Source organism: Cetorhinus maximus, chromosome 2, assembly GCF_964194155.1.
Source record: "Cetorhinus maximus chromosome 2, sCetMax3.hap1.1, whole genome shotgun sequence".
NCBI lineage: Eukaryota > Metazoa > Chordata > Chondrichthyes > Lamniformes > Cetorhinidae > Cetorhinus > Cetorhinus maximus.
The window spans coordinates 167,214,360-167,238,409 of NC_135880.1; the positions used below are offsets into that span (position 1 = coordinate 167,214,360).

At 41.8% G+C, this 24,050-nt stretch overlaps 1 protein-coding gene across 1 annotated transcript in view; it reads left to right on the forward strand.

Annotated features, from left to right (window-relative positions):
- dnah6 (dynein, axonemal, heavy chain 6) overlaps window positions 1-24,050 on the forward strand; it is a 424,069-nt gene that overhangs the window by 206,656 nt on the left and 193,363 nt on the right. Inside the window, exons 41-42 of the mRNA XM_078570618.1 lie at window positions 13,994-14,067; window positions 16,630-16,784. Coding sequence (XP_078426744.1) covers window positions 13,994-14,067; window positions 16,630-16,784 — 229 coding nt within the window. The remainder of the gene's footprint in view (window positions 1-13,993; window positions 14,068-16,629; window positions 16,785-24,050) is intronic.

Sequence of the window (24,050 nt, forward strand, 5' to 3'; positions counted from 1 at the left end):
CTTGCTGATTGTGACCATGGAACCATTGTCGATTGTGGGGAAAAGCCATCTGGTTCACTAATGTCCTTTAGGGAAGGAAATCTGTTGGCCTTATCTGGTTTGGCTTATATATGACTGCAGACCCACAGCGATGTGGTTGACTCTGTAATGACCTAGCAAGCCACTAAGTTTATCAAACTGCTACAAAGTCTAAAAGGTTTGAAAGCAGATGGATCACCTGGCATTGACCTAAGCACTAGAAATGACAACAGTAAGCCTAGCTCTGTCGACCTTGTAAAGCCCTCCCTACTAATACCTGGGGTCTGGTGCCAAAATTGGGAGACATGACCCACAGACTAGTCAAGCAACAGCTTGACATAGTCATACTCATGGAATCATACTTTACGGATAATGTCCCAGACACCAGCATCACCATCTCTGGGTATGTCCTGTCTCAGCGACAGGACAGATCCACGAGAGGTGGTGAAAAAGTGGTATACAGTTGGGAGGGAGTTGACCTGGGAATGCTCTGACTCAGGATCCATTGAAGTCTCATAGCATCAGGTCAAATGGGCAAGGAGCAAGGAAACCTCCTTCTGATTACCACCTATTGCACCCCCAGCATCCCCCACATTCCCACCACCCAGCTGATGAATCAGCATTCCTCCATGTTTAACACCAATTGGAAGAAGCACTAAGGGTGGCAAGAGTGTAGAATGTACTCTAGGGAACTTCATTGTCTATCACCAAGGGTGGCTCGGTAGCACCACAATAAGCTGGCCGAGTCCTAAATGACATAGCTGCTAGACTGGGTCTGCGCCAGGTGGTGAGGGAACCAACAAGAGGGAAAAACCTAATTGACCTCATCTTCACCGACCTACCTGTCACAGATGCATCTGCCCATGACAGTATGAATAGAGCGACCAAAGCATAGTCCTTGTGGAGACAAACTCCCGCCTTTACATTGAGAATACCCTCCATCATTTTGTGTGGCAAAACCACTGTGCTAAAAAGAGTGGAAATTGAAGAGGCACTAGTGATAATCTTCCAGTCTTCCATAGACATGGGGAGGTGCCAAAGGACTAGAGAATTGTGAATGTTACACCCTTGTTCAGAAAGGGGTGCAAGGATAAGGCTGGAAACTACAGACCAGTCAGTTTGACCTCAGTGGCAGGGAAACTTCTGGAAACTATGATTTGGGAAAAAATCAATAGTCACTTAGACAAGTGCAGGATAATTAAGGAAAGCCAGTATGGATTCATTAAGGGAAAATCATGTTTAATTAACTTGCTGGAGTTTTTTGAGGAGGTAACAGAGAAAGTTGATAAGGGAAGCACTGTTGATGTAGCGTATATGGATTTTCAAAAGGCATTTGATACAGTGCCACACAGCAGACTTGTAAGCAAAATGCTAGGTCATGGAATAAAAGGCGCTTGATAAGAAATTGGCTGAGTGACAGGAAACAGAGAAGTAATAAATGCTTGCTTTTCAGATTGGAGGAAAGTTTGTAGTGGAGTTCCCCAGTGTTGGAACCCTTGCTCTTCCTGATATACATTAATGGCCTAGACTGTGGTGTGCATGGCATGATTTCTAAATTTGCAGATGATAAGAAGATTGCAAATGTTGTCAACTGTGATGAGCATAGTCTTGAACTTCAAAAGGACATGGATATGTTGGTGGATTGGGCAGACAAGTGGCAGATGAAGCTCAATGCAGAGAAGTGTGAGGTGATCCATTTCGGCAGGAGGAATATGGCGAGACAGTATAAAATAAGAGAGACTCCAAAGGAGGTGCAGGAGCAGAGGGACATCAGTGTATATGTACACAGGTCATTGAAGATGGCAGGGCATGTTGATAGAGCAGTTAATAAAGCATATTGTATCTTAGGCTTTATTAACAGGGGCATTGAGTACAAGAGTAAGGGAGCCATGTTCAACTTGTAAGGACACTAATTAGGCCACTTCCAGAGTGATGGTCTTATGAGGAAAGGCTGGACAGGTTAGGCTTGTATACACTGGAATTTAGAAGAGTAAGAGGCAAGTTAATTGAAAGATTTAAGATCCTGAGGGGTCTTGACAGGGTGGATGTGGAGAGGATGTTTCCTGTTGTGGGAGAATCTAAAACTAGGGGTCACTGTTTCAAAATGAGGGGTTGCTCATTTAAGACAGAGATGAGGATAAATTTTTTCTCTCAGAGGGTTGAGAATCTTTGGAACTCTCTTCCTTAAAACGCTGTGGAAGCAGAGTCTTTGAATATTTTTAAGACAGAGCTAGATAGATCCTTGATTAACAAGGTGATAAGCAGTAATATGGGGTTGAGGTTACATTCAGATCAGCCATGATCTTATTGAATGGCAGAGCAGGCTTGCGGGGCCGAGTGGCCTACTCTTGCTCCTAATTTGTATGTTCATATGTACTGTGTCCAATTCTGGGTGCCATACTTGAGGTAGGATCTGAAGGCATTGTAGAGAGTACAGAGGAGATTTCACAAAAATGATTCCAGGGTTAAAGAACTGTAGCTATGAGGATAGATTGGAGAGGTTAGGACTGTCTTCCTTGGAGAAAAGAAGGCTGAGAGGAGACTTGACAGAGGTATTCAAGATCCTGAGGGGCATGGACAGGATACATGGTGAGAAACTGTTCCCATTCAAGGGAGCATCAAGAACTAGAGGACACAGATTCAAAATAATTGGCAAAAGGAGTAAATGTGATGTAAGTAAAAAAGTTTTCACCCAGTGGCTGGTTGGAACCAGCTTCCTGAAAGGGTGGTGGAGGCAGGTTCAATCTAGTTATCCAAAAGGAAATTGGATTGCTACCTGAAAAGAAGGAATGTGTAAGAGTACAGGGATAGGGCAGGGGAATGGGACTAGATGGATTGCTCTTTCAGAGACCCAGTGCAGATTCAATGGGCTGACTGGCCTCCTTCTGCACTGTAATGATTCTGTGATTCTGTGAAGTGATAGAAGGTGTCATCGACAGGGCTATCAAGCAGCACTTGCATAGGATTAACCTGCTCACTGACGCTCAGTTTGGGTTCCGCCAGGGCCACTCAGATCCTGACTTCATTACTGCCTTGATCCAAACATGGACAAAGAACTGAACTCAAGAGGTGATGTGAGAGTGACTGCCCTTGACATCAAGGCAGCATTTGACCAAGCGTGGCATCAAGGAGCCCTAGCAAAACTGAAGTCAATGGGAATCAGTGGGAAAACTCTCCACTGGTTGGAGTTGTACCTAGCACAAAGGATGATGGTTATGGTTGTTGGAGGTCAGTCATCTCAGTCCCAGGACATTGCTGCAGGAGCATCTCAGGGTAGTGTCCTATGCCCAACCATCTTCAGCTGCTTCATCAATGATATTTCCTGCATCATAAGCTCAAATTGTTGGGATGTTTGCTGATGATTGCGCAACGTTCAGCACCATTCAGAACAGCTCTGATACTGAAGCAGTTCATGTCCTTATGCAGCAAGACCTGGACAATATTCAGGCTTGGGCTGATAGGTGACAAGTAACATGCACACCATACAAGTGCCAGGCAATGACCATCTCCAACAAGAGAGAGCCTAATTATTGACATTACCATTTGTGAATACCCCACTATCAACATTCTGGGGTTACCATTGATCAGAAACTGAACTGGACCAGCCACATAAATACTGTGGCTACAAGACCAGTTCAGAGGATGGGAGTTCTGAGGTTACTAACTCACCTCATGACTCTGCAAAGCCTGTCCACCAACTACAAGGCACAAGTCAGGAGTGTGATGGAATACTCTCCACTTGCCCAGATGAGTGCAGCTCCAACAACACTAAAAAAGCTTGACACAATCCAGGACGAAGCAGCCCACTTGATTGGCACCCCATCCACCACTTTAAACATTCACTCCCACCACCACAAACACACAGGGGCAGCAGTGTGTATCATCTACAAGATGCTCTGCAGCAACTCAACAAGGCTCTTTTGACAGCTGTTATGGCCCAGCAGTTGGTAAAGGCTGAGTTGTTTAAATCCCAGAGGGAAACTTGGATAACTGATATAACCTATATTTTCAATTGATATGTTTGAGATGCAGCTCTGAATTCAGGAATAAAACCATCAAGCCTCAAAAGGTTTTTTATATGAAACTAAATTAAACATTTATTAATTTAGCAACTAATTAAATATGTACACATGTCTACAAATCACTACCATAATAACTTTTAAACAAATCTCCAAATTAATCACTCCCAGGCATACCTTCACCAAGGCAACAATAACCCATAGACTTTAAACAGACACTAGGCAAAGCACATTTGATCTTACAAATTCAAAATGAGTTTCCTTTGTAGACCCAGTTGTAGGCTTACAGGCTGGTTAGAACTTAAATGCCTCTCACTCACACACACAAACTCCTTTCTGTTTTTACCTAGCTTACCCTTTGAATGTAAATTTTCCATTGTATTACTAGGTTTTTTAATTTTACCTCTCCTAACAATAATCCTTTCATTCTGCCAATTTTATTAGTAATAGAAACACATTGTTTGACTTCTCCCAGCTAGGTGCAAGATTTTTCCCATTCTTTTGAATGGTTTTTTCAACAAAGGCAAATTTACACTTTACCTTCTACTCCTTGGGCAGAATCCTCTGTTTGGCGTATGTGGCCGGGCCCTGCACACCGACGCATAAAATGACGTGCGGTGATATTGGGTGTGCGTCCCGATGTCACCGCACGTTATTCCGATCTTTAGTTGGGCGGGTGTAAACCGGAGTCAGCTGCGCGCCTGCTGAACTGTCAAAGGCCTGTTAAGGCCATTAATAAACTAATTAAAGTAATTGTCAGGGCTGCCCGTCCAATCTTAAGGTTGGCGGGCAGGCAAAGAGCCCAGGCAGCCTTCGCATTTGTCATGAGTCCTCATCCACGGGTGATTTTCATGAAAATTCATAAACATGAATTCCAGCTCATGTGACACTGTCCCATGAGGGGACATGTCTGAATAATTTTATTTTTTCTTTTATTCAATGTTTTATTATGAAATTAATCTTCCTGAGGCCCCGATTCTCCCTCCTCCCCCTGCCCGCACAGGTAGCGTTGAGCTGGGCAAGCCTTAATTGGCCCACCCACGTGAAATGGTGGCGCACAGCCGATCACGGGCGGCGATCGGCTCCGCGCCTGCTCCAAACCGGCCCACCCGACGGGGAGAAAACTCTCCCTCTTATATGTATCTAATTAACATCTCAAACTGCTATAGGTCAAAGCACCCAGACTAGCTGGCTTTAATCCAATTAAGTCACACATAGACACACACACAGAAACAGACCCTAGTACAATTCCAATTTAAAAATAATTTCCAATAACATTATAGACATTAGTATCTCTTCATGACCCAGCATCTTTCAATCCCACGACTTCTACCAACCAGAAGGACAAAGGGAGCAGATACATGGGTGCACCACCACCTGCAAGTTTTCCCCCCAAACCACACATCATCCTGGATTGGAATATATTGCCGTTCTTTCGCTGTCATTGGATCAAATCCCTGGAACTCCCTTTCTAACAGCACTGTGGGTGTGCCTACACCAGATAGACTGCAGTGGTTAAAGAAGGCAGCCTATCACCACCTTTTCAAGAGCAATTAGGGATAGGCAATAAATCCTGATCTAGCAGATGACACCCACATCCCGTGAACGAATAAATTAAAAAAAATACAAAAAAGAATACAGGGGCACTGGAGAGAATGCAGAAAAGATTCACAAGGCTGATCCCAGAACTGAGGCTATAATTATTAGGAAAGGGTAAACAGACTAGTCTTCTTTTCTCAAGAAAAGAGACAGCTGAGGGGTAACCTGTTAGGGGCTTTTGAAATTCTGAAGTTGTTGTAGGATGGCCGAGTTTTGCTACCAATGATAGAGTTGATCTGCAGACACTACTTGGGTGGAAATTTTAAGTTTATTTACAATATACTCAGCAGCAACTACACATGTGCCTTCAACTGCAAATCTATTTCCACAAGGACTCCTGAGGTAGCCTGCACTACTCTCCTATTGGATACTATAGATCATGTGATCTTCCTTAAGTATTATTCTTAAAGGTACATTGCATACTAACTAAAACCATAATTATTACATTCCTCCCCCTTTAACTCCGTTTTACATATTATATTGGCAAGGACATATTTTCCAAGACAACATAATATTTACACTGGGTAAGGAATTTACAAGTTTAGTCTTTCAGGTGATTTCCTGGTATGTGTGGAACGTCACAGCTCCATAACTTTAGATTCTTTGTCAGGCACCTCCTTTTCTGGAGTAGCCTGAATATCAGGTGCTTCGATGGGCACTTGCAATCCTGTATCCTCACTCTTACAGGAACATCAGACGTGTCAGTCCTGGGTTGAGTCTTCGCAACAGGAAATGCAGACCTGGTCATGATCACCATCTTTGTCTCTCTCTTCCTTAAATGGTCCACATGTTTACGGATGATCCAGCCTTGCACCTCCATGTGGTATGCTAAAGGCCTAGTCACTGTATTCATTTCACCTGGTAACCACTTTGGTCCTTCCCCAAAGTTTTTCACGTATACCGGCCCTCCTATGGTAAATTGGTAAATTTCCTCTTGTGACTATGCCAGTCCTGTCTAGTTTTCTGGCTTCCCTGACTCCTTTCCATCTTCCCCTCTAATTTCAGCATTATTAAGCTCAATCTTGTCCTGAGACAGCATTTCATCAATAACTCCACAGGTGTGACACCTGTTGTTGTATGAGGAGTAGTCCTGTAATGAGAAAGAAAGTGTGCTAGCTTGGTTGCCAAGGAATCGCCAGTTAGCTTTTTCATGTCTGCCTTGAATGTTTGAACTGCCCTTTTGGCCAGTCCATTTGAGGAAGGGTGGTACGGTGCAGTTTTCACATGAGTGATACCATTGAGGCTGATAAACTGTTGGAACTCTGCACTCGTAAATGCCGTGCTGCTATCGGAAACCACTACTTCTGGTAGTCCATGAATGGCAAAAACTGTGACGTAGTTTCTCAATTGTAGCGGCCGACGTTGGTGACTTCACCTCATATAAGCACAACCATTTTGAATGGGTATCAACAATGAGCAGAAACATTGTTTCCAGGAAAGGTCCAAAGTAGTCAATGTGTATCCACACCCAGGGTCTATCTGGCCACTCCCATGAGTGTAATGGAGCTGTCACTGGCAACTTTTGCAGTTGCTGATATTGTACAGAGCACTTTACTAAACTCTCTATTTCACCATCCATCCCAGGCCACCATAGATAGCTGCATGCTACGGTCTTCATTCGGTAAGTTCCTGGATGGGCACTGTGTAGTTCAATTAAAAGTGGTTTCCTTCTCTTTGGAGGAACTATCACTCGTGCTTCCCACAATAAGATGCTATCCTGGCTGGTTATTTCATGTCTTCTGTTGAAGTACGGTTTCGTTTTGTCAAATATGGGCTCCTGTGACCAACCATGCAGCACTTGTTCTCGTACCTGGGATAGGACTGTGTCCTGACTTGTCCAGTCTCTGATCTGCTGAGCACATACCAGCAAGGAATCGAAGAAATTTAACAGTAAAACAAGCTCTTGTGGAACTGGGATGTGCTCATTATTCTCTTGTAAAGGCAAACGACTAAGGGCATCGGCGTTTGATTTTTATTGCCAGGCCTATGTATGGAAGTGTATTTGTATGCTGCCAGAATTAAAGCCCATCATTGTATTCTTGCTAAGGCTATGGGTGGTATAGCCTTATCTTCACTAAGCAATCCTAGCAATGGTTTGTGGTCTGAAATGTTTGCAAAATGACGGCCATGTACTTACTGGTGAAATATCTTGACGCCAAAGATGATGGACAGGCCTTCTTTCTCTATCTGCGAGTAACCCTTTTCCGCTGTGGTGAGCGTTCTTGATACATAACCTATTGGCCGTTCCGTGCAGTCGTCCATCCGATGAGAGAGCACTGCTCCCACTCCGTAGGGAGATGTGTCACATACCAGCACCAATTCTTTCGTCTGGTCATAATGCACTAATAGATTGGACGAGTGCAACAATTGTTTCACCTTTATGGAAACTTTTTTCTGGGGCGCCTCCCAAGACCTTCTTCTCCACCGATGCTGCCAGACCTGCTGAGTTTTTCCAGGTAATTCTGTTTTTGTCCCAAGACCAATGTTGGTTCTTTTTGAGTCAGGAATGCAGGGGGGTCAGCACTATAGACAAATTGGTAAGAACCATCAATAATAGTTGATCATTCCTAGGAATGATTTGAGTTCCGAGGCGTTCTTTGGCGCAGGTGCCTCTCTTTTGGCTCTCACTTTCTCTTCAACTGGGTGGAGGCCCTGTGAATCTACCTGGTGACCCAAATAGATTATCTCCCTGGCTTGGAACGTGCACTTTTCTTTTTTTAAACACACTCCAGCTTGCGAGAAACATTTTAAGACTTCTTCTAAGTTTGCCAATGCTCTTTTTCAGTGAATCCTGTCACCAATACTTCGTCTAAATAGACTACAACCTGGGGCAGTCCCTGCATAAGCTTTCCATTGTTCTCTGTAAGATGGCACAAGCAGAAGAGACACCGAAAGGCAATCGTGTATATTGGTACAACCCTTTGTGGGTATTAATGGTGACAAATTCTCGGGAGGCATTATCGAACTATAATTGTTGATAAGCATGACTCATGTCAAGCTTTGTGGACATTGTCCCTCCTGCCAGCCTGGCATACAGGTCTTCAATTTTTGGAATGGGGTGCCTGTCTAGCTTAGCTACTTTATTAACCGTCAGTTTGCAGTCTCCACAAATTCGGATGCTTTGGTTGGGTTTAAAGACGGAGACTATGAGTGCTGCCCATTCTGAGAACTGACCAGGTTGTATAACGCCCAGTTTCTCTAGTCTGCTCAGTTCAATGTCAACTTTTTTATCACAGGGCACATGGCACTGGTCTCGCCTTCATGAAGTGAGGGGTTGCTTCCGTATCCACATGAATCTTGGCCTGCAGGCCATGGATTTTCCCCAGTTCATCCTTAAAGACAGTGGTGTATTTTCTAAGTAGCCCACTTGCTCTCAACTGGAAAATTTCAGCCCATTCTAACATTATCTCCTTTAACCAATTTTGCCCCAGGAAGCTTGGCCCTTTAGCTGCTACCTTTGTCAACTGGCTTCCATAATGGACAGTTACTCTGCTTATGCCTTTTTTACTTGAATGTCTTCACCCATATATGTTTTTAGCTTGGCATCTGTTTCTTCTAAACTTAATTGATGTTCATCATTATTCAAATATCTGACGGTATGTTCCCCAATTACTGTAGTGGAAGCTCCTGTGGCCACTTCCATTCTAACAGGTTTGCCATTAACACTCACTGTGACAAAGATTGGTTCTGCTTTTCCAATTTTCAGATTAAACAACGAGTAAATGTCTGAATTTGTTGTTTCAGGTCTTTTACATTGTAGATTTCATTGGGCTACTTCCTTTGTTTACAAGCCTGCTTGCTTCTTTCCTTGCATTGCCTCATCGTATGTCCATTTCTATGACAATAGTGGCATTCGATTTTTTTAAACTGCCAATCGCTATAAAACTGTTTGTTTTTACCTCTATTAAAATTATTCTTCAATTTTGCTGCTAAATTATTTTTCTTTATTCCTCGGCTAGCGGGAGCTGTTTCCCCCTTCTCGGCAGAGTCTTGCTTTATCACGCCACTTTCGGTTGAGGTTTCTCACCCAGTGTGGATGACGGCGCCATTTTGCACACCCTGTATTGCTTTTGAATCTCTTACTGTGTTTCCATGGCCAGAGTTATCTCTAGTACCTTCTTGAAATCCAGATTCATTTCGGACAATAATCTTTTCTGAATAGTGTCCTCTTCTACACCACACACTAAACGATCTCTGAGCATATTGTTCAAGGTCGCACTAACCTCACAATGTTCTGTTAACTGCTTAAAATTTGCCACATAGCATGCAAGTGTCTCACCCGCAGCTCTATTTCGCGAATTACACCGGAACCTCTGCATCATGACTGAGGGCTTTGGTTGAAAATGACCCTTCATGAGGTCCACCAATTCATGGAAATTCTTCCTATCTGAGGCACTGGGCGCCGTCAAACTTTGAATCAAGCTGTAGGGTTTGCTCCCACAAGTACTTAAGAGGTTTGCTCGCCTCTTCTCTTCCCCTGTAATCTTGTTTGTTTGAAAAAAGAAAGTGAGATGTTCTATATATTGAGACCAATCATCTGTGGCAGGTTCAAAATGATAAATTCTCCCAATTTGTGGCATTTTGAGAGAGGATAACTTCTTCAATTTTAATGGAGCTTGCTACTTACAATCGCTGGGCAAGGTACAGTGCCGATTTCTTTTTAACTTGACTTCTTCTGTTCAGTTCTGTTTTATCCTCATTGTCAGTTTGTTGTAGGGTGGCCAAGTTGCACTATTAAGGATGGAGTTGATCTGCAGACACTTCTTAAGTGGAAACATTAAATTTATTTACAATATACTCAGCAGAAACTACACGTGTGCTTTCAACTCCAACTCTATTTCTACACTGACTCCTGAGGTAGCCTGCACTACTCTCCTATTGGTTACTACAGATCTTGTGATCTTCCTATACAAGTATTATTCTGAAATGTACATTACACACTAACTAAAACCATAATTACTAAAGATGTGTTTTGACAGGGTAGATATCAAGAACTGTTTCCACTTGTGGGGTGTCTAAATCCCAAATATAAGATAGCCACTAATGTATCCAAAAAGGAATTGAGGAAAATCACCTGTGCACAGAGCATGGTTAGAATCTGGAACGTGATACCACATGGAGTTTTTGAGGTACAAGAATAGATGTATTTAAGGGCAAACTAGCTAAGTACATGAGAAAGACAGGAAAGGATGTTGAGGAAGCTTTTGGAGACCATAAGACCACTGACTGATCTGTTTCTAAGCTATCAATTCTATTTAAATTGTGTTATTAAGTAGCTTAAGTCTAACCAATCAGAACAGAAATTGGGTTTTCCTGCCAAAATTATTAAACAGTGTATTAACTAACCTTACTTAAATGAACATGTATGATAACATATATAATACCATCAGTAGGTTAAGCAGGAGGGACTACACAATGTACTTGATGTATTAATTTTTCATTACTCTAGATTACCATACATACCATTAACAAAAACAACATTTAAGTAAGGCTGATTTTTGCTCAGTTCACTGGCAGTTTTTGCTCCTTTTGCATTTAATACATATTTTCTGAGTATCTCTTGTGTTGGTTGGAGCTCACCATCGCACTCCCAACCCCAACGCCCCAAGCAAAAAAAGGAACATTTGGATTGCATGTAAATGACCTGGAACTAGCACCATAATGCCTCCCACATAATTTTCTGTGGAACCTGTCAGGTGTCCGACAGCAAATTGGATCAACCAAGGAAAGTGGGCTTTAGATGTATGGGCCTTGTTCTTCAGATTCAAGGATCAATTCAAGCATTTATAGCAATCTGCATGGAACTTTGGAGGGACACATTTTTAAGGGTATAGTAGGTCTGCAATACAATACATTTGTTATTGTATCTGGGGAACAACCACTAGGCCTCAATTTTGGCATCAGTTAAAACTGCTACATACCTCTCAAGGCCGCAGCAATGTGTAACTTTCTGGGCTAAATTTGGAACAAGCTAAGATTCTCAGCCAGTTGTCATGTTTGTTACTTGTGTAACCTATTTTAAACAGTTGAACCCTGGAAAGTGTCAAGCTTGGCCAAGGTCAAATTAGATATTCATAAAAAGTGTATTGCTTAGCTATGGTGGGATGAGGAAGCAAGGGAATTGAGGGCATTATCTTAATATAAATTGGGTTTTACCCAATAATAGTCTAATAGCTATGTTGAAAATGCAGGATTACAATTCAGCTCAGTAAGTTAAATTTATAGATTGTATTCTTTGAATGCAACAATTTCAAAGAATCATAGGAAAATTTCTGGCATTCAGTAAGCTGGCTATCACTCTACGACAGCCACATAAGGCACAAACCTAGTCTTGCTTAGCTTTGAGTAGTTTTAGCTTGCTATGAGATGCTCATTTTCACCTCTCTGTGGCAAGTGGCCTTCTGTAGTTTTCTTTTTTGTTCGGCCATCTTGGGTTGTATTATCAGAGGAACAGATTTCAGGAAGTGATTTTAACTTTGGGCAGAATTTAGCCCTTGTCGGGTGGGCTCTGCGGGGGCGGGCGGTGGCGGTCGGGAAGCTGACCACCGCCCGCGATTGAGGCCGGAAGGCGATTTCACACTGGCAGGCCAATTAAGGCCCGTCCAGTGTGAAACACAACCAGCAGCGCTCAGCGCTGCCTGTGCGGGTGGGGGGAGGAGGAGTGCGAGTGGGGTGGGCGCGAACTTTGCACATGTGTACAAGTGAATGCTTCAGAATCTCCCTGAGGCACAGAGCTGCCTTGGGGAGATGAAGAGCTGTAAAAAAGATATGTAATAAAACATGTCCCATCATGTGACTCTGTTATTAATTAAATTTTAAAACTTCTATTTAATTTTTATTTGCTTTAGGAAGCCTCATTCACCATGGATGAGGTTTCCTAAAAAGTGCAAAGGCCGCTTGGCTTTTTTGCCTGCCCGCCAACAATAAAGTTGGACAGGCAGCGAAAAATTTATTTTAGTCGCCTTGTGATGGCCTTAACAAGCCTTTTAATTGTCGGCAGGCGAGCTGCTGACTCTGGCGCATGCCTGCTGACTGAAATATTGTGCGACTGTGCGTTGACGCCGGGAGGCTTGCCTGATATCAACGCGTGTCATTTCGCACTTGAGTGGGTTGGGAGCATGCCCACCTGCCGAGCTAAAAATTTTGCCTCTTGTCGATGCTGCTGATCCAAGTCCATCTAGATTACCCTATCTAAGGAAATGATGCTATTGATATTAGCAATCTCCATTCATCTGTAATTCCTTGGTGATTAAGGGTCTATGTTACAAGACTTACAAACCAATAAAAACCAATATGTGAAGTCAAAGAGCCTTTACTTTTGGTTGTGGAAAGCAAGTTGGAGGTTCCAGCTGCAATTCTAAATTGGTGAATGAATCTTAAACTGTTTGGTGGCAAGAAGCTGTGATTCAGTTGGCCTTTTTGCACTTTTCCTGATTTTAACAAGTGTGAGATCAAACGAGGTGTAAAACAGACGTCCAACCTGATCTCTCCCAGGTTAGGGTAAAGTTACCTTCATTCATTTCAACTCAACTGAAGGAAATAGTCTCAGGGTTGCATTTGATTTGCAAGATATGCAGCCATTTAAGGTGAGCTCACACTCAGAAGAAACAAAGAAGCCAAACTTTCTTTGTATTTGGGTAAAGGAACTCTGTAAATGAATACTAAAAGACTTTTAAGTTGAACTACACGTTTATGGCCTCCTTATGAAGGATATATTGGCCTTGGAGGGAGTGCAGCAGAGGTTTATTAGTATACTTGTACTCCGAGGGTTAATCCACGAGGAGAGATTAAATAAAGTGCATTTCCTGGAATTTAGAAGGTGAAAGGGTGATATGAACAAAAATTTCAAGATATTAAGGGGAACAAATAGAGTACATTGGGAAAATTATTTCTGCTAGTTGGGGGCTAGTCATTTCAGGTGCAAAATTAGGAAACACTTCTTGAGACAAAGTGGTAGGAGTTTGAAACTTTCTTCTGTAAATGGTAATTGATGCTAGATCAATTCTTAATTTTAAAACTGTGATTGATCGATTTTTGTTAGCCAAAGCTATTAAGCAATATGGGGCAAAGGTGGATATAATGAAGTTAGGTTGCAGATCAATCATGATCTCATGAAATGGCAGAACAGGCTTGAGGGGCTAAATGACCTACTTTTCCTTTATTCCTATGTTTATTGCAACTGATTGTAAGTTTGTTGATATGTTTGCTACACTAGACTGAAATATTGTTCTATTGGTAACACATTTACTTCGCAAGCATTGCACTGTATGAAAATATTCTTCCAATGGTACATGAATCCATTTATTTCTGGTTACTGTATTTTCATCTAGTTAATATTATTTTTCTTTATTTTAAAGCGAAGCACTTTTCAGTCCAGCTGGAGTCAAGTTATTTTCTTACCAAACCAATTATTTTTGGAGATTTCATGAAGGTGAAAAGACATTTTGTACTTACTTTTGTGGAATACGTCTTACTGGAATCATAAATTCATAACTGTAGAATCATAGAATGATACAGCACATCAGGGTGTCATTCCCTGCAACATGCCAGTCCAGGCTCAGAAGTAGACTAATCCAAAACTCCCATTTCGTTGCTTTTCCTATAGTCTGGGTTTTTTTTTTCCCTTCAAGTATTTATTCAATTAACTTTTGAATGTTACTATTGAATCTGCTTCCACCATCTTTTCTAGCAGTGTATTCTAGAGCGCAATGACTCACTGATGTTGTGAGGGGGGGGCGGAAATCCTCATGTCACCTCTGGTTATTTTGCCAATCATCTTAAATATGTGTCCTCTTGTTACTGTCACTGGGAACAGTTTCTTCTTATTTATTCTATCAGAATTCTTCATGGTTTTTTTGAACACCTCTGTCAAATTTCTTCTTAACCTTTTCTTCTCCAACAAGAACAGCCTCAGCTTCTCCAATCTCTTTACATGATTGAAGTCCCCCATCCTCAATCCATTATAGTAAACCTCTTCTGCACCATCTCCAAACCCTTGACATCATTCCTAAAATGTGGTGCCCAGAATTGAACACAATGCAAAATAGTCTGGCTGAGCTGTAACCAGTGTTTTTAAAGTTTCAACTTTAACAAAGCCAAGAATCCCATATGCATTTTTAACAGTCTTCTCAACTTGTCCTGCCATCTTCAGAGATTTGTGTATATACACACTCGGGTCTCACTGTTCCTGCACCCCTTTAAAATGGTACCATTTAGTTCATATTGCCTCTCCTTACTCTTCCTACCAAAATGTACCGCTTCTCACTTCTCTGCATAAAAAGTTAACTGTGATGTGTCTGTTCATTATATTAGACTATGCCCTTCTGAAGTCTGTTACTACCTTCCTCATTGCTTACAACGTTTCCTGTCCAGTTCATTAATATATATGTATTATAAGAGCAACCCTTGTCTTAATAACAACGCTTGGTGAACATCACTGTATACTTTCCAGTCTGAAAACAAATGTTCGCCACTACTCTCTACTTTCTTTCCCTTAGCCAACTTCGTATCCATGCTGCCACTGTCCTTTAATTCTATGGGAACTTCTTTTTGTTACAATCTATGGTACGTTGTCAAATGCCTTTTGAAAGCCCATAAACATATTGACTGCACTACCCTCATCAACTCTCTATTTCTACATGAAGGCACTCGATCAAGTTCATCAAACATGATTTGTTTTTAAGAAATCCATGCTGACTTTCTTTTTATAGCCTACACTTTTCCAAGTGCCAATTACTTTTGTCCCGGATTATTCCCTTTAAAAGTTTTCCCATCACTGAAATTAAGCTGACCAGCCTGTAGATGCCAGGTTTACCCTCTCTCCTTTTTTTTAAACAGGGGTTTAGCTTTTACAATTCTCCAGCCCTCTGACATGAACCCAAATCCAAGGAGAATCGGAAGATTGTAACCAGCACCTCTGCAATTTCCATCCTTACTTCACTTAGTAACCTTTTATGCATCCCATTCAGACCTGGTGACTCTTCTATTTTGAGAACTGCCAACCTTTTAAGTATTATTATTATTCTTTCTATCTCTCTCTTCCCCTCTCTCTCTCTCTCCCTTTTCTGTCTCTTTCTCTCTCTCTATCTCTCTATCTATCTATCTATCTATATATATATATATATATATATATACACACACATATATATATATATATAAAGTATCTCATCTATTATAAATCTAGTGATATTATGATCACTGTTCCCCAATCACTCTTCCATGGAAACATGCTCTGTTTTTCTCATTTCATTCCCCAGAACCAGATTTAGCACGTTTCCTTTCTTAGTCTGAAAACACATTCATCAAGAAAATTATCTTATCTGAAGGAATTCCTCTCCCTCTTTGTCCTTTACATTGCAACCACCCCAGCATATAATGGGATAATTATTAATAATATAGGCGACTAAATACTGTGATTAAAATTTTCCTGTATGATTCAGTTTTTTTGTTTCTTCATAAACTTGCATAAATTTCTTTCTAATCATTTTTTGCGCGATGATCATATGTGAAACACATTGATCACGTTGATAGATGGTAGTGCAAAAATTTACTACAACTGAGTAGAAATCCATTGAATAATAGAAACAAACAATTTATAGTTCAATCACAAACTAATAGCAAGGAGTAATATCAAGGCTATGCTTTATTGTTAGGATTTGAAAGAAAGTTAATCTCATGTAATTGATATGTCCTTTGAGCTAATTGATTTGATTATTAACTCCTAAACATTTTGCCTATTCTTTATTCTCCAGTAATGTCATTGTTAGGCATTTTTATTGTTTATGCGATTATTCCAGGTAATCATTGTTAGTCATTTCCAGATATCTGTTCTCTGTGTAATTTACTGCCACTTTCCCATTATAATGCATGTAGTCAAGTCAATGAAGCCCATATTTCATATAATTTCACACCAGGGAATCTGTTATTCTATATAGGTATAATTCAGGTATAAAGGTATAGAGTCAGGCATTAAGTCCACAATTACTCTTTTCAGATTGGAGCAGAAAAAGCAGACCGGCTTTATGAAGATTTGGAGAATTATGAGAAAGTAAAATCTACTCTGATGGACTATGTGGATGACTATAATATGACAAGCTCCAAAGAGATGAAACTGGTTTTCTTTCGAGATGCTGTTGAACATATTTCTAGGTACAGACTTTTCTTTAGCATCAACTACTTCTTGTTTTATATAAAAATAAATATATACACCATGTGTAAATTCCACCTCCCATGAGCAGAATTCAGAGATAGTACAGGGCAGAGGCACTGAAATCTAGAGTGGAGTAGAATTGTTACAGTGTTGCTGCCTCATGAACACTGTTGCGGCAAATTCCAATATGTCGGGGTAGATGCTTCCTCTACCTGCTGCATATGTGTCCCAGTAGGTGCATTGGGGCATCCTGGGCTATCCCAGGAATCCCATTGGCCAGGTGTAGCAAAACATTAATATTGGGTAATTTTAATTAACTCAAGCCAAGCTGAAATTAAGGTAATAAGAACATAGGAAACAGGAGCAAGAGTGTGCCATCTGGTCCCTTGAGCCTTCTCTGCTATTCAGTAAAATCATGGCTGATCATCTATCTCACTCCATGTGGCTATCCTATCCCCATATCCATCAATTTCCTTAGTATCCCTTAGCAACACGTGGTCAAGGTGTAGTGCGCTTCTTAGAATGCATCATGATTGTTTACTAGATTGGATTTTAGTTCAATAGGGCACCAGGATGGAGCATTAGAGTGGAGATAAACAGAGTACAGAGGACTGAGTGTCAGACTATTAGAATAAAGAATTGGTCTGAAATAGAAGAGATCAGATGCCGGGGTGGGTGATGGTGAGTGCGGGAAGGAAATGTGAGTGCATGCATGTAAATGCCTGGAGCATGGTAAGTAAGGTTGGTGAGCTGCAGGCACAAGTAGCCAAATGGGATTATCACATGGCACTAATAATGACCTGACTCAAACAAAGGGAGGAATGGCAACTTAACAGTCTTGGGTACATTGTAATCAAGAAGATAGGGAAGGTGGCAGTATTGATCAAAGAAACTGGTCCAGCACGAGAAAGGGATGATATACTTCAGGATTTAAATTCTTGGTTGCGTAGCACCTGTATTATTGGTGATATGAGCGCCATTAGGTGTCCAAAATGGCATTTACACCAAGTGGGCACACTCTGGGGCTGGTTCACCAGATGCTATTTTGGTGAGCTTCTTAACGTGGACACCTGCAGAATAAGCAGATTATGACATCAGTCAGAATATAACACTGATTTGACTCTAACAGTACCATATTTGACCTCATCAATCCAGCTGCCCTCCTACCTTAACCTTGCACAGCTGAACGTGCATCAGCATCAGGAAGGACCCATCTAGCCCCACCAGCCCATAAGAACATAAGAAATAGGAGCAGGAGTAGACCATTAGGCCCCTCAAGCCTGCTCCCTCATTCAATAAGATCATGGCTGATCATCTTGTGTTTCGATTTCCACATTCCCCTCTAACCCCGATAATCTTTGATTCCTTTGCCTAACAAGAATCTATCTACCTCTGCCTTAAAAATATTCAATGACCCTGCCTCCACCACCTTCTGAGGCAGAGAGTTCCAAAGTCGCACAATCCTCTGAGAGAAAAAACTTCTCTTCATCTCTGTCCTAAAATGGCAACCCCTAATTTTAAAACACAGCCCCCTATTTCTGGACTCATCCACAAGAGGAAACATCCCTTCAACATCCACCTTATCAAGGCTGTTCAGGATCTTGTATGCTTCAATCAAATCACCCCTCACTCTTCTAAACTCCAGTAGAAACAAGACCAGTCTGTCCAACCTTCCCTCATAAGACAACCCACTAATTCCAGGTATCAATCTAGTAAACCTCCTTTGAACTGCCTCCAATGCATTTATGTCCTTCCTTAAATAGGAGACCAAAACTGCACACCGTATTCGAGGTGTAGTCTCACCAATGCCCTATATAACTGATGCATAACATCCTTACTTTCATGTTCAATCTCTCTTGTAATAAAGGATAGCATTCCATTAGCCTTCTTAATTACTTGCTGTACTTGCATACTAACTTTTTGTGACTCATGTACTCGAACATCTAGATCCCTCTGCACCTCAGAATTATGCAGCTGTTCTCCATTTAAGTAATACTCTGCTTTTTTGTTCTTCCTGTCAAAGTGAACAACTTCACATTTTCCCACATTGAACATCATTTGCCAGATCTTTGCCCACTCACTCCACCTATCTATATCCATCTGCAACCTCCTCATGTCCCCTTCACATCATACTTTCCTATCTATCGTTGTGTCATCTGCAAATTTAGCTATCATGTCTTCACTCCTCTCATCTAAGTCATTGATGTAAGTCGTAAAAAGTTCAGGCCCCAGTACAGACCCCTATGGGACTCTACTCGTCACATCCTGCCAATCAGAAAAAGACCCATTTGTACATACCCTCTGCTTTCTGCCAGCCAGCCAATCTTCTATCATGCTAATATGTTACCCACTACACCATGCGCTTTTATTTTCTGTAATAATCTTTGATGTGGCACCTTATTAAATGCCTTCTGGAAATCCGAGTACATTATGTCTGCAGGCTCCCCTTTATCTACTGTGCATGTTACTCCTTCCAAAAACTCCAATAATTTGGTTAAACATGATTTTCCCTTCACAAAACCATGCTGACCCTTCCCTATTGCCTTGAACTCTTCTAAGCGCCCAGCTATAACCTCCTTAATGATTGATTCTAATAACTTTCTCATGACAGACATCAAGCTAACTGGCCTATAGTTTCCTGTTTTATGCCTCACTCCCTTCTTGAATAGAGGGATTATATTTGCTACTTTCAAATCTGATGGAACCTTTCCAGAATCTAGTGAATTTTGGAAAATTAACACCAGCGCATGAATCACCTCATTAGTCACCTCTGTTAAGGTGCTAGGATGTGGTCCGTCGGGACCTGGAGTCTTGCCAGCCTGCAGCTTCATGAATTTGCTCAGTACCGTTACCCTAATGATTTCAATTTCACCAAGTTCCTTTCTCCTGGAATGTTTTTTGTGTCCTCTATAGTGAACACAGAAGCAAAATATTTGTTAATTTCTTCCGCCATTTCCTTATTATCTAATATTAACTCTCCACTGTCACTCTCTAGAGGACCAACACACACTTAACTTACTCTTTTCCTTTGTAAATACCTGTAGAAACTCTTGCTATCCATTTTTACATTTCTAGCTAGCTTCCTCTCATACTCTAATTTCTTTCTCCTGGTTAACCTTTTAGTCATTCTCTGCTGTTCTTTACATCCTGTCCAATCATCTGTCCTTCCACTCCCTATTTGAAGGGATCATGAACCATTTTCAGACTAGTCACTGATTGATTTTGACTGGTGTCTGTTTGGAGTTGGTAGATGTGTTTGGAAGTTTGCACTGTTACGTGAATTTAGTGAAGTGTACAGGGAGTGTTGTGGCATGTGGTGGAGGCCTTGGTTCTGACTTCAAGGGTTCTATTCACAAGTCGTGTTTCCAGTCACGTGTGCTGTAGTTTCTCTCTCATTTGGCCTGCGGCATGACAGAGTTGACACAGAGGAGGACAAGGTGCTGGAGGAGGGGAAAGGAGAGCAGGTCTCCAGCATGAGGGTATATCTACCCAGGATCTTCAGGGAGCAATTCTCCTATATCAACCTTAGTGAGGAACAATGTGTGAAATATCTCCATTTCACTAAGGAGGTGCTTGTAGAAATCTGACACCTGTTTAAAACTGAGGATGGTATTGCCAACGGCGGTGTGGATGACCATAGCCTTGAACTTCTTCATGTCAGGCTCCTTCCAGGCTGGAGCTGCAAACAGAGCAGAATGCATTGTTTTTGCTTGGAGAGAAGAAGGAACAGTGAACAAATGGCTTTGCCAGGATCGTGGGCTTCCCTCATCGTGCAGTGTTCCATTGACAGTCCTTGAGGGCCTGAAAGGAGAAAAGCACAGGGTAGGATTGTTGCAGTGAGGGGAAGGGGCGAAAGCAAAAGGTGCATGCTTAGACCATCTACTGCTTGTATATCAGAAGAGATTGTGGGATTAGGGAGAAGTGTAATGCAAGAAGGAGAATTAGATTTGAGAATACCATCATCTTTGATAATTTCAGCCTCACTGCTGGCCACAGCCTGAGTAATGGCCAGTCCAGTGATGTCAGCACAGGTAAGGACATGGAGTTGTTTCTGTCCCCTGCTGATTAATTCCCGCTGCTTGTAGCTGTGTGCGGCCATGTCCTGCAAGGGCTAGGGAGATATGTCAGTGAGTAGTACAATGTGTTTAGAGTGAGGTAGCTGTCATGGCTGAATAGGTGAAGGTGTGTGCAAGATGTAAGAGACAGGTGTGAGGCTTGCAACAGTGCTCAGGGTATGAGGGTGAGGTGAGGCTATGAATGTGTGGTATGAGTTGTGATTGATAGAGATTGTTGGTAGGTGAATGATGGAGGCATAGTGAATTGAAAAGAGTTTGAGATGAATGGTGCCGTTGGTGCGGTATGGTATTTGAAGATGCATTCGCTGACCAATTGTGTGAGATCACTGAACTTCTTGCAACACTATATTCACCTCCTCAGGACTAGATTGTTGGCATTGACTGTGATGGGGATCCTGTTGCCATGGCCTTCACAGTGTCTGTCTGGAGGATTTCCTGCTGCCCTGTGGATAGAGGGCCTCTCTTGTCCTGTCCTTCTCTTAAACCAAGGCTTCCAGTGCTGCATCTGTATCCTTGGAGACAACTCTCACCCTTGGTGAGCCATAGTGATTCTTCTTGCAGGTCACACGTTTCCCCATCCTCTTTCAGCAACTGCTCCAGTCAAAATGCAACTCCCCTCCCAGATGCAATCTGGCTTTAAGCAGTACAGCCTGGATTGAACTTGTGCTAGCCTTTCTCAATTTTGCAACTCCATTCAGTTCAGGCATGCCACCTCTCAACAAGATGCTTAATGCTAGCTGCACGCTGCACTCATCAATGAACAGGCAGCACTAAGTTTCATGTTTCCTTCACTGAAAGTAACAGGTGAAAACATAGAAGCATAGAAACTCGGAGCAGGAATAGGTCATTTGGCCCTTTGAGCCTGCTCCATCATTCAATATGTTTATGGATGATCCTCTTTCTCAATGCTGTACCCCTGCACTCTCTCCATACCCCTTGACACCTTTAGAGCCCAGAAATCTATCTATTTACTTCTTAAATATATTCAGTGACTTGCCATCCACAGCCTTCTGTGGTAGAGAAATCCATAGGTTCACCACCCTCTGAGTGATGAAGTTTCTCCTCATCTCAGTCCTAAATGGTCTACCCTGTATCCTGAGACTCTGACCCCTTGTTCTAGACCCCACCCCAGCCAGAGGAAACATCATCCCTGAATCCAGTCTATCCATCCCTGTCAGAATTTTATATGTTTTAATGAGATCTCCTCTCATTCTTCTAAACTTCAGTGAATACAGGCCTAGTCAGCCCAATCTCTCCTCATACGACAATCCTGCCATCCCAGGAATCAGCCTGGTGAACCTTCACTGCATTCCCTCTATGGCAAGTATATCCTTTCTTAGATAAGGAGACCAAAACTGCACACAATACTCCAGGTGTGGTTTCACCAAGGCCCTGTACAGCTGCAGTAAGACATCCTTGCTCCTGTACTCAAGTCCTCTCGCAATGAAGGCCAATATACCATTTGCCTTCCTAACTGCTTGCTGCACCTGCATGCTTGCTTTCAGTGATTGGTGTACAAGGACACCCAGGTCCCTTTGTACATCAACATTTCCCAATCTATTACCATTTAAATAATACTCTGCCATTCTGTTTTTCCTACCAAAGTGGATAACTTCACATTCATCCACGTTATACTGCATCTACCATGTATTTGCCCATTCACTCAACCTGCCTAACTCTCCTTGAAGCCACTTAACACCGTCCTCATCGCTCACATTCCCACCAATTTTCGTGTTGTCAGCAAACTTAGAAATATTACATTTGGTTCCCTCATCCAAATCATTGATATATATTGTGAATAGCTGGGGCCCAAGCACTGATCCCTGCGGTACCCCACTAGTCACTGTCTACCACTCCAAAAACGACCCATTTATTCCTACTCTCTGTTTCTTGTCTGCTAACCAATTCTCAATCCATGGCAATATATTACCCCCAAACCCATGTGCTTTAATTTTACATGCTAACCTCTTATGTGGGACTTCAGAACCTTTCTTAAAATCCAAATACACCACATCCACTGGTTGTCCCTTATCTATTCTGCTAGTTACATGCTCAAAGAACTCCAGTCGGTTTGTCAAACATAATTTCCCTTTCATAAGTCCATGTTGACTTTGTATGATCCTGTCGTTATTTTCTAAGTGTTTTATTATCACATCCTTTATAATGGACTCTAGCATTTTCCCTACTACTGATGTTAGGCTAACCAGTCTGCAATTCGCTGTTTTCTCTCTTCCTCCTTTTTAAAATAGCGGGGTTACATTTGCCACCCGCCAATCTGCCAGGACTGTTCCAGAAACTACAGAACGTTGGAAGATGACAGCCAACACATCCACTATTTCCATGACCACCTCCTTTAGTACCTTGGGATGTAGATTTTTGGGCCCTGGGGATTTATTGGCTTTCAGTTCCATTAATTTCTCCAGCACTATTGTTTTAGAAATCCTAAATTTCCTTTAATTCCTCCTTCTCGCTAGAGCCTTGGTTCCCTAGTATTTCTGGGAAGTTATTTGTGTCTTCCTCCATGAAGACAGAACTAAAGTAGCTGTTTAATTACTGGGCCTTTCTTTGCTTTCTATTATAAACTTGCCTGTTTCAGACTGTAAGAGACCTACATTTGTCTTCACAAATCTTTTTCTTCTTACATACTTATAGAAGCTTTTACAGTCTGCTTTTATGTTCATTGCAAGCTTACTCTCATACTCTATTTTTTCCCCTCTTAATCAATCTCTTGGTCCTCCTTTGCTGAATTCTAAACTGCTCCCAATCCTCAGGCTTACTACTTTTTTTAGCAACTTTACATGACTCCTTTTTATATCTAATGTTGTCCTTAATTTATTTTGTTAGCCATGGTTAGGCCGCTTTTCCTGTTGTGTTTTTGCACCAGAAAGGAATGTATAACTGTTGCAATGTATACACTCATTCCTTAAATATTAGCCATTGTCTGTCCACTGTCATGCCTTTTAATGAAGTTCCCAAATCTATCTTAGCCAACTCACCCCTCATATCTTTGTAGTTTCCTTTGTTAAGATTTAGGACCCTAGTTTCAGATCAGACTACTCCACTTTCCATCCTAATGAAGAACTCTATCATGTTGTGGTCACTGTTCCCTAAAGGACCTCGCACAACATGATTATTAATCAAAGCCTTCTCATTGAGGGTTAATCATGCATTGTAGGTCAGAAGTGCCCA